At 36.8% G+C, this 13,675-nt stretch overlaps 1 protein-coding gene across 1 annotated transcript in view; it reads right to left on the minus strand.

Moving 5' to 3' along the window:
- Adam9 (ADAM metallopeptidase domain 9) overlaps nucleotides 1-13,675 on the minus strand; it is a 147,938-nt gene that overhangs the window by 75,939 nt on the left and 58,324 nt on the right. Inside the window, exons 8-11 of the mRNA XM_023722019.1 lie at nucleotides 10,171-10,242; nucleotides 8,506-8,675; nucleotides 6,057-6,138; nucleotides 5,449-5,582 (exon numbers count right to left, since the gene is read on the minus strand). Of these exons, the coding sequence (XP_023577787.1) occupies nucleotides 5,449-5,582; nucleotides 6,057-6,138; nucleotides 8,506-8,675; nucleotides 10,171-10,242 (458 nt within the window). The remainder of the gene's footprint in view (nucleotides 1-5,448; nucleotides 5,583-6,056; nucleotides 6,139-8,505; nucleotides 8,676-10,170; nucleotides 10,243-13,675) is intronic.

A 13,675-nucleotide genomic window follows, 5' to 3' on the forward strand; every position in this document is an offset into this window, starting at 1 on the left:
ATAAATAAATAAATAAATAAAAATTAAAAAAAAAAACAAAAGCAAAAGAAACAATCAACAGAGTAAAAAGTCAAGTTATAGAAAAAGAAAAATAATTGCGGATCACATAGGTTAATATCTGAAGTATATAAGAAAGTCCTATAAATCAATAGCAAAATAATAGTAATAAAAATAGCTCCCTAAAAAAGTCAACAAAGAACTTCACTAGACAATTCTCCAAAGACATTCAAAAGGCCACTAGATATATGAAAGGCTGTTTTATATCACCAGTCACTAGGGAGAGGCAGATCAAGGCCACAGTGAAATATCAGTTCACATATAGGGACTACTACTATCAAAAACCAAAAGATGAGGATTGGTGAAGATGTGGAGAAATTAGAATCTTTATATATTCCTTTAAATTGTTAGTAGGGATGTAGAACAATGCAGAACTATGGAAAATAACATTGATGTTCCTTTAGAAATTAAAGACAGACAGGCATGGTGGTACAAGCCTATAATCCCAGCACTTGGGAGGCTAAGGCAGGAGGACCACAGTGAGTTCAAGGCCAGCAGTACATCTTGTGTAGCTTCTTGTCTCCAAAAAAGAGAATTATCATGTAATTTTACAATCTCACTTTTTGGTATATAAACCCAAAAGAATTGAAATCAGAACCTTGAAGAGATATCTACACTCGCATACCCCCATAGTTACTGTATCAGTGTAGCAGTATTCGTAACAGTTAAGATTTGGAAACAACTCTAAAAACCATCTATAGGTGAATAAAAATGTGTGTGTGTGTGAGAGAGAGAGAGAGAGAGATAGAGAAATATATAGATATATATATATAGCAAAAAAATGTATCAGGAAAATAAAAATTTGTATAAAACTTTAATACTACATTTATTGAGACAGCATGAGATTAATATAAATTTCTTGTCCTCTACAATCATAAGAGGTGCTCAAAATGGTGGGAATTAGCTTCCAGGCATTTATTAAAATAGTGTACTACAGAGTCCACCCGAAAAAAAGTATGCAGTTTAGGAAAAGAAAAATAGTATAATATTTTCTCAGCAGATGGTGTTATCCTCATATATAGGACCCTAGAGGATGATGGATATTGCAGAAGATCTAGTATACTGCCATCCCTTAAAGAAGAAATTGAAAGTAAATGTGCAGCAATCTCAGTGACAAAGGTTACCCAGGCAGCAGTTCAATATATTAATAAATGGAGTAGTCTACATAAACTTTTTTGGTAGACTCTGTATTTTACTAAACTATACATATATATATATATGTATATATATGTATATACATATATATATGTATATGCACACAGGTACACAAGCAATGAAATATTATTCAGCCTTTAAAAAGGAAGAAAATCCTACAATTTACAACAAGAAACTTGGGGACATTATGCTAACTGAAATAAATTAGCATTTATTAGAAATGCTAATTAGAAAAATAACATGTAAGAACATGTAATAATACTTTTTTAAAATTTTTTTTCCATAATTTTATTGAGAAACAAATAGCAATGAGACAGTTTCAAATCAAATTGGTAGGACAGTTTCAATAATTAACACATTGCATACTCTCTTCCTACTGGTTATTTGCTGTACAAGATGCAGACATAATATCCTATTTACAAACACTATTACAACAAATCCCTCTGCTCATTAAGAGAATGTAACTATATATCTATCCTAACCACTTTGAATACACAAATACAAAATGGACATTCATTTATATATCCCCTTTTTTGTTTAGTTCCATCATTTGAATATTATAGGTGTGTTAACTCAGCAAAATATTCTAAAAGAGTCCAGTAATCCATAATAGTATTGGGTCTTCCGCTTGACTGGCAGTGTCAAAAATTGTTGACCTGAGTCCCCATGTTCAATAATACTAAAATCAGGTATCTAAAATAACCAAACTCAGGGCTGGTGAGATGGCTCAATGTTCTAAAGCACCTACTTTAGAACAAGCTTAGCAAAGCACAGGGACCGCGGTTCAATCCCCCAGCACCACATGCCAGCCAGCCCTGCCCCCTGGTGGGCTGAGCTGGCCACACACACACACACACACACACACACACACACACACCCTCACACATAAATAAATAAAATTTAAAAATAAAATAAAATAACCAAACTCATGGAAGCAAAGAATAAAACGGGTGGCCAATGGCTAGGGAAGGGAGAATCAAGGAATTGCTGATAGTAGTTATAAAATTTCAGTCATGGAAAATATTCACACATCTAAAGATCTGCTGCACAATACTGTGCCTATACTGTACTGTGTACCTAAAAATCTTTAATTGCCTTTTTTTTTTTTTTTTTTTTTTGCAGAACCGGGGCTTGAACTCAGACCCTTGTGCTTGCTCTACTGAGCCATCTCCCCAGCTCCCATAAAAATCTTTAAAAGGGAAGAACTCACACTGAATGTTCTTGCCACAACAAAATTCTTAAATGTCAACTTTATGAGGATTTTACTATAAGTCTACTGATACATTTATTATTCATTTGAATATTGTACTTTCCCAAAACATACTAATAACCTTGAACTGACAGTCTTCCTCAAGGACCTTCTTTTCCAAAATTTTCTTCACAACGATCACAAAAATTATTTGTTTTCCAAACCGACTTTAAAGTTATTTTGTTGCATTATAAAATTACTTGACAGGAAGTACAATAAACTTATGACTTAATTTGATGAATACAGACACGTTTTCAATACTTAGTAGTCTCATAAAATAGTGCTCCCTTTATGCAAAATATCTGTTTTGAGTTTCAGTAAGCTGAAGCTAAATGAGTCCTATGTTCCTCCTGTTAAGTTTATTCTCAGACAGCTAATATTTTTGGCAAATACAGACAGCTTTCTCCCTCTCATTTTTCAAAACTGTTATGACTGATTTATGGAAAATTTGTTTAATGTTTTTGAATCACAGCTGTTGTGGTTTAGATCTAGATGTCCCCCAGAAGTATCATGTGCTCACAGGCAGAACTTCTGGAAGAGGCCTGGCCCGAGGGACTTCTGCTGACTGGCTGCTCAGAGGCAGGGCCTGGTCAGGGGAAGTGGGTTCACTGCAGGCAGAAACTGGAAGGGTATACAGCTCTCCACTTGCTCCTCTCTCCTTTCTCTGCTTCCTGACCACCATGATGTGAGCAGCTCTCCTCTGCCCAAGTCTTTTTGCCATCTCATGTCTAAGCCAAACATGGATTGAAACTTCTGCACTGTAAATCAAAATAAACTTCTCCTTCAAAATGTGGATACCAGGTTTTATTGTCCTGCTAACAAGAAAATGACTCTGTCCAATTATGTACTTGTTTCTAAATCTTCTCTTTATTCGTTATCTTAGCTAGAACTTCCAAAACAAGATAAACCACAGGTTGAGTGTCCCTTATTTGTTACAATACAGATTTCAATGTTTTTTAGACTTTGGGGCTCTTTCACAGACTTTACCAGCTTAGCACTCTTACTCCAAAAATGTGAAATCCAAAATGCTTTGAAATGTGCAACTTTTTCACTGCTTTGTTAGTATTCAGAAAGTTGAATTTCAGAGCATTTTGGACTTCGAATTTTCAGATTAGGGGTACCTAACTTGTAATAGTACTGGTACTAGGTACTATATGTGCTGGATATTTTGTTTTCTCCTTCAGATCCTAACTCATACAGTTCTTCTCTCATGTCCCATGCTTAAGACTGGCCTACAGAGACTGCATCTAATTAAATGGTAGCCAAAAAGAGGAAATGACAAAGATAAATTGGGAGGAGAATAAGATTGACTAATACTCCCGGGGTCCACTCGAGTTATCAGGTCACCTCATGCTAGTAGTTCTACCTCTTATGAGATCAGTCTCTCCTTCAGCTTACAGCTACCCTCAGCAAGATCCAGAAACAGAACTCTCTTTTTACATCTGCTATATCCCCAGGGCAATTATACTCCAGTTAGCAAAACAAAAAACAAAGAACCAAAACTCCCCCTTTTGGCTCTGTTCTTGGGGAAAATGATGAATCGCCTTATACATATATGAGATCATCTTACATTCATATTTAAAGTTTTTATGCAGAAAATTTAAAATACAGTATTAATAATACCCTTCAAAATATTTTGATTATATTTTGTCTTAAGATTTATGACTGGGGCTGGGGAGATGGCTCAGTGGAATAAGCGCTTCCCTGGCAAGCACAAGGGACTGAGTTCAATCACCAGTTTCCAAAAACAAAAAAGATTTATGTACTTAATGGACTCATTTAGAGCTTTCTGTTCTACCTCACTATGCTGCAAGAATGAGGTTTGCTGTTTTTTTCCACTACCACTGTCCCCCTCAGCCTCCTCAGACCTTAGACCTCCCTGTCCCACTCTAACTTACTGCCACAGGCCTTATCATCTTTGAGCATTCTATACTGTTTATTTATTGGTGATAGTTTGTCTTCCCCCACTACATGCCACCTCCCTGACAGGCAAGTCTTTCACTCACTGAGCATTCCAAGTGCCTAGTAAATATCTGATAGATAAATAGAGGTCATTGCTTCTTATACCACTTTAAATTTTACTATGACACTCTTTCCTAACACTTCTTCTTTAATTTGAATGCTCTTTTATTTTACTTTAATCCCTTGTCTTATCTCATTAATTATTCATTTATTTCCCTAAATTCATATCTTATTCAAACTCACCATCAAACAAAATAAATGCCAAATTTAATTGCTTTTTCTATAGAAGTTCTTCACAAATATGACATTTTTCTTAAGCACATAATTTCTTATGAATAGTTTTGCATAAGCACTGTTTTAATTCTTTCATATCTGTTTCTGAGCCTAGCAGTTACTCAGAAAAAAAAATAAATAAAGATGTAAATCCTGCCCAAGTTTTCCCTTTACACTGGCATACACTTAGAACTGTCCTTGGAACTTCAGCTAACGGGCCGCATAGTTCTATTACTGTGCTTCAAGAGCCTGAGGGAGGAAGGGGGGTGGTGAACATTTAAGCCATGGATAGTCTCACATGGAACCTCCATCTATATTTTTAAAGCTGACCATTTCGCATACCTAATTTTCAAATACACTCAGCTTCTACTCCACATATGTTCAGCATTCTGCTCAAGCACTGCTACTAAATTAGAAATGCATCAGGAAGAAGATTCACCCTGGGGCCCTCTATTGTAATTATTTCTGAACAGCCATCTAAAATCAATCATAGGTTTCAACCCAGACTTCTTGACTTATCTAGGCCTTCCTGACTTCACTACTTTTATATCTAGTTACATACCTAGGCCTATAAAAAAATGTTTCTTTCTAAAAGCTCTCTGGAATTATTTAATTAAAAACAGACTTCACATTGACAAATTTCAAGGAATCAGAAATAATTTTCTCTTTTTTATCACAGATTTAACATTCCTCAAAACTTAAGAACCCTGGTATAAAATACCAGATTAACAAGAAAGAATTCAATTACTCACGATGCGCCTGAATTCATGATGCAACTCTTTGCTCCACAGAAACAATCTCTCCCATCATCATGATTCATTCCAAGGTTATGACCCAGCTCATGAGCAACAATGGATGCAAATGTCTCCACAGTGATTTGCCCAAACTATCCAAACACAGGAAGGTAATAATTAGGTTTCTGAATAAAAAGGAAGTGCTTTGTTTCTCAGATTTTTTATCTACAAAAGAAATGTGTGCATTAAATGTTGACAGTCTGTATGAATCCAGCATCCAGTAAGTATATACCATAGTCTAGTAAGAAAATGGTACAACACATACTGATAGTAGAGATGGACCCTTTAAGAAATAGATTGATCACCTTAGCCCCAACAGATTAATCAAAATAGTTTATGGAAAAACAGATTGATGACTCTTAACAATTCTTCTGAATAGACTGGTTCCTCATCCAAAAGATGCTCATAAACATAATACAGATTAGGAAAGTTGATTCAGGGTCTATGAAAAGAACACACTTTTTGCCTCTACTATGTCCTTCATAATATCCAAAGAGAAGGCATATACAGTCAATAAATACTGCCCTAATGCAGATATACAAAGCAGGACATCAAGAACAACATACCACATTGATCCCGCCTGCATGGCTCCTTGAACACACTGTTCCCACAAATGCCATTCCTGCAGTTCCACCAAAGCCTTTCTTTCTAAATGAAAAAGTAAAAGTTATAAAATGTATCTGTGGAAATGGGAACACATTACTCCTACTTCTACAAGCAATGTCAAATGGATTGGCAAAACCTACAAAAACTGGGAGAAAAATGACAAAGACAAGTAATGATTTTCAAATGAAAATATAGATAGCTCTGTCTTTTCTCCTTTCCATTATCAGAAAATGATACTAATATTACAAATGCATTTTTAAGTTTTTTTCAGACATATGATACTTCTATATACACTAAGCCAAGTAGTTTTTTTCTAGAAGTTCTAGATGAAAAACTTTCTGAAAATGTTTTGCCTTTGTTCAACAAATTTTGAGGTGGAGAGTTAATAAACCCAGGGAATTTATTTACAAGGGAGGCCACAAGGCATGGAGCAGAGTGAAAAAAAGTTACAGTGATCACCATGCTGTTTCTCAATCTGCCCAACTCTGTCTCAGACCTGGCTTCTCAGCTGGAGCTCTCACATTCCCCCAACTCAGCCCTACCCTCCTTTAGGTCGTCACTTGTAAGTCATGTCAGTGATGTTTGCCCCAACCAACTTACAGTGGTCCCTCACTTATCATGGAGTTAAATTCCAGACATCCCCGCAATAAGTGAAAATCAGTGAAGTAGCAAAGTTATATTTATTTTAGTATTTATATGTATTTTAAGGCTTTATAAACCCTTCCCATGCTCTTATAAACCTTTCTTACACTTTTTAAAACACTTATAATGTTCTTAGTCATTCTCTAAACTTATAAACCTATGCAATTTTAACAACACACGTATACAGTACTGTACACTACCAGAAAATCCCGTAACAGAGCGAAAAATCCATGACAAATAATTTAGATTAGTATTTTTTGAAACCCCACTAAACAGTGAGTCCATGAAAGTCGAACCATGAAATAGCAAGGGACTACTGTACCACAGATTTCAACCTCATTCCTTTGGTATTTTCCTACCTACTCTTCCTATTTTATTTTTCCTCCTTACCACTCATCATTATTTACCAAATTATATATACTTTGTCTCATTTACAGACAATCTCTTCCTTAAAACTTAAGAAATCCTGATCTATAATAGTGAATAAAAGTCCCATGAGAGGAGATACTTTCATGTATTTTGGTTATTGTCATGTACAAGTGTCTATGGTATACACTGAAAATGTCTTTTAAGTGAATAACTCCTTCTCTGAGGGATCTGATGAGTGCAGAGAAGATGACAAAGCTCCTGATACACAGGATTGCCAGGGGATCATTTCAGCCAGTTGTGAACTCCACAATCCCTAAGATCCACTCATGTACTCCAAGTCTACCAAAAGGCTTTTTAGAGCTCCAATGACTGCAAACAAGCAACAAGGATAAACGAATATCTGAGAAATGTATTCAATGGAAGAGAGAGAAAAGAGACCAAGTAATTTGGCAGACAGAGAAGGCATAGTACACATGCCTGATGCCTGCTCCATTTGGTCTTATGATTCAAATGATATTACCACTAGAATGAGGAACCTTGCCAATGCAATTTTACTGAAAATTAATTTAAAAACAGGATTATGGGGCTATAAAAGCCTGTTTAGGTACTTTCAGTGCCTTGCTTCAAATCAAGTCAAATTCACATGAAAAAACAAAACAAGCACCATCATCATCATCATCATCATCATCATCATCATCATCATCATCATCATCATCATCACAACAACAACAACAGGAAAAATCAGAGGACCAGGACAAGAAATCCAATAACCCAGTAAAGGGAATCCTAGGAGAAATGATAAAAAAAAAAAAGAAGATAAAATGACCTATAAAAGAATTCAATAAAAACTTAAAACTGAAGGACATCAGTTCCCAGCTAGAAATTATCTACTGAGAACACAGTACACTGTAAGTGACAAAAGTTATAAGTTATAGTTATGAGTGCTACAGCACTTATCTGGCATGCAACAGGCACTGGGTTAGATCTCCAAAACCACCTCTAAAAGACTAAAGATTAACCAGAGCTCAAATTGACAGCATCTTTAAATTCTGACCTGAGACTGTGAAAATACATTTTTAGATACATAGTATATCAAAAATGTTTTCTTTCCATATACCTTTTCACAAAAAGCAACTAGAAAATATGCCACACCAAAATAAAGACCTAAATTCAAGAAGAAGAAGGAGGAGGAGGAGGAGGAGGACATGGGATACAAGGAAGAAAGAACGTAATACAGAAGATAGCTCTCATTATTATGTCATATTCTAGGGTATCAAACAACTAAGTTTTCTCAAATAAATGCAAAAAAACCTTGAGAATGAAATATATATAACAAAATAAGCAAAAATATTTTTCTCATCATTTCATTTCCAGTACTTTTTTTAAGAAATCACTTACAGAACTAACTGTGCACTGTCATGTCTCCGACGAGTTATAAGAAACTTCTCTCGCCACTGTACAAAGTTCCCCAACACATCACCAGCACCCCCAGCTATACTAATCAGATTTCCATTTGTCCAAATCTCCAGTCCAACTAGCACGACTCGAATATTTAACATAATATACATCTAGGAAGAAAAGAGAAATAAAAGCACATAAAATACATTTTAAAATAAGAAAAATCTTTTAACCATAGCAAGTAACATTATTTAAATTAAGAGCTCCCTTTTTAGAACGAAATCTTTCCTTTAATACAGTGATACTCTAACTTCTCAGAAATCTCAAAAATAATAACAGAGATTTATGAATGGTAAGTAACTGAAATTCAAAATCTTTCTTTTATTGCCCATTTTAAAACCTGACAACAATGAAAATTAAGCTTTTTTGGTGAATTTAGGTCCAAAATTTACCCTGGAGTAATGTAAGTCTATTTATATTTTGTACTGCTATAGGTTGGATCTGGAACATTTCCCAGAAGCTGATGTGCTAGGGTCTTGGTCTCTACTATGGAGAGGCAGTGGAACCTAAGAGGTGGGGTCTAGTGGGAAGCTTTGAAGGAATTATACAGCCCACCCCTTCCTCTTTGTCTCTTTTGCTTCCTACCAATGAGATGAGTGGTTTTGCTTCACCACACACTCCTGTCATGCTGTGCTATCTCATCACAGGCCATAATCAATAGGGCCAAAGTTTCACAGACTGAAACTTTCAAAACTATAAACCAAAATAAATTTTTTATCATTAAAGGTTATTTATACCAGGTATTCTATTACAGTGATGGAACACATTTAAAGTAACTATTCATACCCTTCACTGCAGTGGATATAACAAAGTGTTATCCCATGATTCTCTCTGAGGTGTTATATAATACATTATAAACCATGAAAACTTTCTAAATTCTTATCTAAAATTCCAAGCACACCCAAAGATTTCAGATAAAGAACTGTGGAATTCATACCTATTTCGTACAGGTACTGTGAAGAATAATTGAATTAGTAATACAAAGCAATACAAAGCACTTAGCTCTGTTTCTAGAACTTAGTATGGTGTTACCATTGTCATTGTCATTGTCATTATCATTCCTGACCTTTGCTATCAAGGAAATAAAATGCTTGCTAGGTAAAATTGTTTCATAAAACATGCATCTAAGTCTTTATTTTGTCCCATGGGTTAAAATCTAATATCTAAAACTAAATCACATATATACACACACAACATATATTAGTCTCAGAGGAAGACTCTTTGTTCTGCAAAATAAAAGATCTTTTCATAAACAAAAAAATACCCAAGCTAATTGAAAGATGAGTAGATACCAATATGAAAGAGTTTTATTTTCTCAATCTCTTTTACATTTACAGTCCTTTCAAACACTAAGAAAAGTCACAAGACAAAGATCTTTCAAAGACTGAGTCACATAAGCCTATAATAATCAGAACTCAAAATGACACAATTTTTAAATTCTGTTCTGTGGGGCCTGGGAGATGGCTCAGTGGAATAAGTGCTTCCCTGGCAAGCACAAAGGCTTGAGTTCAATCCCCAGTTCCACCAAAAAAAAAAAAAAATTCTGCTCTGAGACTATGAAAGACAGGGCAGAATAATCCTAGGTGACAGAAAAATATAACTTACACTATCCAAGTAGTTTGCTAAACGAATCATTTCTTCTCTGACAGCAGTCTGATTTCTTCCCATCATATCATACTGTAAAAGCAAAGAAAGCAAATTATCATTAATTTAAGAATTAAAAAATCTATAATCTGTTACAATGAAGAATCTATTTCCTGTGAACTAAAAATTATTTCCTGCGAACTAAAAGCATTTAGATATTTATCAACACTTCAAATCAATAAATCCAAATGATATATTCCAGTAATAAATAGGATAAAAAGCAAAATAGGCCCAAATGTCAAATGCACACAATGAAGTCTTCATTTTCTTCAAATTGGTATCATGATAAAAATGTTTTCCTTGGGTCCAGGGAGATAGCTCAGTAAAAATAAAAGCTCGCCTGGCAAGTACAAGGGCCTGAACTAAATCCCCGGTTCCACAAAAATAAAAAAAATAAAGTTTTCCTCTTATTTATTTTTTTATTTTAGGACAGGGTCTACAGGGTCTCAGCGCATAGACCAGACTTGGTTACAGCTTCCCAAGTACTGGATTACAGGTGCATGCCACCAGGCCCAGCCTCAATCGTGCCACCTCAGAGCACCGAGGGAGGCGGTCAGTCAGGGGAGGGGGTGGGCAGGGGCAGGATCCACTGGGTGGGTCCAGGGATAGAACTCCCCGCGCCTGCATCTACCTAACTAGGCGTTTTAATCCGCTGAGCTATTTGGCCAGCTTGTTCACTTTATTTTTTTTTTCATAATTTTATTGAGAAACAAATAACATTGAGACAGTTTCAAATCAAATTGGTAGGACAGTTTCAATAATTAAGACATTGCACACTCTCTTCCTACTGGTTATTTGCTGTGCAAGATGCAGACATGATATCCTATTTACAAACACTACTAGAACAAATCCCTCTACTCATTAAGAGAATGTAACTATATATCTATCCTAACCATACACAGACACAAAACGGACATGCATCTGTATACCCTTTTTTATTTAGTTCCGTTGTTTGAATATTATAGGTGTGTTAACTCAGAAAAATATTTTAAGAGTCCAGTAGACCATAACAGTACTGGGTCTTACGCTTGACTGACAATGTCAGAAATTGTTGACCTGAGTCCCCTACAGCCCAACATAACACCATGGCTTTACTTCTTATACTTCATTTTCATACTTTTCTGTTGGATGGTTAAGGCCAAGATAAAGCAAGACCTTTGCAACAAGACCTGTAGCTTTTGGATCTGATAAATTCAGCCAAATCCCCTCAAGATTTATCCTGGGATCGTGTACCTCAGATTGTAGATTCTCTGTCAGTGTCGTCCCGTGGATGAGTCATGACCATTGCTTGGCCAGTGTGCACTCTGTGAAAGCCTCAGAGAATGTTTTCTTTCCATATGACTCTCCTTAGGCACACTCTACATCATCAATCACTTTCCTCTTTAGCCCCATAATCTCCTTGATCAGAAAATTTGGGACACTACTGAGCTACATGATGTTGCAGTATAAGTTCTCATATGTCCTGAGTCTTAATTGACCTTGGAAGGCTAGGGCCAAAATGTTGGCTTTCCTTGCAGACCTCCTTTTTCTCTAATTTTGGTCTGCAAACTTAGGTTGTTAAACCTCCAGAAGAGAAGCTTATTGTTATTACCATACAACCCAGGCTGTTAAGCTTAACCTCACTATCTATCTGAATATCAAACATCTGGTGGGAATGTAGACTGGTGCAACTGTTATGGAAATTAGTGTGGAGACGCCTTAGAAAACTTGGACTAGAAATCCCATTTAAACCAGCTATTCTTCTACTGGGAATTTTCCCAGAGGATCTGAAAACATCATATCATAGTGATACACGTGTGCCTATGTTTATAGCAGCACAATTTGTGATAGCCAAATCTTGGAAACAACCAAGATGCCCATCACCTGAGGAATGGATGAAAAAGATGTGGTAATTTTATTTTTATTTTTTTACTTTTTTTTTTTTTAGATGTGCTATTTTTATACAATGGAGTATTACTCAGCTATAAAGAATGATAAACTAGACACCCAGTCCTACCCCAGGCCTGGTTAGTATATAGGAGAGATTCCAACTACCCTGCGCTGGTGGGACCTACTACTGCTAGCAGCCCAGGTGCAGTGTGGGTGAGACCCTCTCCTAGCCCCTTGGGACGCCCACCACTACCACGCAGCTCCTCCTCCACCCCGCCCGGCGAGTAGGAATTTCTGCCACATTCCGGAAATCCCCAGACCCAGTCCTAGCCCAGGCCCAGTGAGTTTGTGGGAGAGCTTCCTGCTACCCTGCACCTGCGGGACCTACTATTGGTCCCAGCCCAGGCGCAGCATGGGTGAGACCCTCGCCCACACTTGGGACGCCCAGCACCATCTCGCAGCACCTCCCCCACCTTTCCCGCCGAGTAGAAATTTCTGCTGCGTTCTGGGAACCCCCAGACCCAGTCCTAGCCTAGGCCTGGTGAGTGTGTGGGAGAACTGCCTCTCCCCCTACTCCACCTAGTCCCCTCCGGGATCAGCTCAGGCCTGGCATACAGGCCTGTGGTGAAACCCTGCAGTAGCACTCTCTGCAGAGAGTGTAGAGGATAGAACCACCCAGCTAGTACAGGAGCAGAAAGTCTTGCCAGAGGGGCACAAAAGGTTCAGCCCCAAGGGCAGCAGCAGGAAGGAGCTGAGCACAGCAGCCAGACCTAAGCCAGACGCAGCTGGATAAGTCCAAACTTTGTAGAGCTGCACCTGAATTTCAGTACATGCGAAGGTTATAACTACAGCAAAGATCTACAACAAACGTCAGAAGACAGTGCTACACAAAATGAAGAGAAGGAACAAAATGCAACCTCAGAACCCAAGCCCACTTGTAAGAAGTGCAGAGGACACTAATACAAAACAAACTGGGAATCACACAGCCGAAAGCAATGAATCAATGACGTCTGAAATAAAGAAAGAGCTGCAGAAAGGTACAGAGGAACTCAGATTGGAAATAAAAAAAAGAAATCCCTGAATTAATAACATCTGCAGTAAAGAATCAAACACAGAAACATATGGAGGAAATCCAATGCCCACCCAGAAAAAGTGCACAGCACACTAGCTCGGCTCAAATGCATGAATTAATAGTGTCGATAGCAAATAAGCAACAACAGAAAGTTATAGAGGAACTTAGAGCACAATTCTTTCCTGAAATAAAAAAAGAATTCTCACAACTCATAGCATCTGAAGTAAAGAAGCAACTACAGGAACATAGGGAGGAAACCCAACCTAAAAAAAATTGCAGTAAAACAATTTATAACTGCTTCTAAAAAAGACATTGATTAAAAAATATAGGGCTTAGAAAAATGATGGATTTCTTGAATGAGCAATACAGAAAAGAAATAGATTACATGAAGGACAGTCAAAGAGATATACAGGAAATAAAAATCTCAATCACAAGCTTGCAAAACCACTTAAGTGAAAGTGAAGACAAAGATTCAGATCTTGAAGATGCTGCTGCAGCTAGTGAAAAGGTAAGAAACGATCTCTT

The sequence above is a fragment of the Octodon degus genome, unplaced genomic scaffold, assembly GCF_000260255.1.
Source record: "Octodon degus isolate 3935 unplaced genomic scaffold, OctDeg1.0 scaffold00088, whole genome shotgun sequence".
Lineage (NCBI taxonomy): Eukaryota > Metazoa > Chordata > Mammalia > Rodentia > Octodontidae > Octodon > Octodon degus.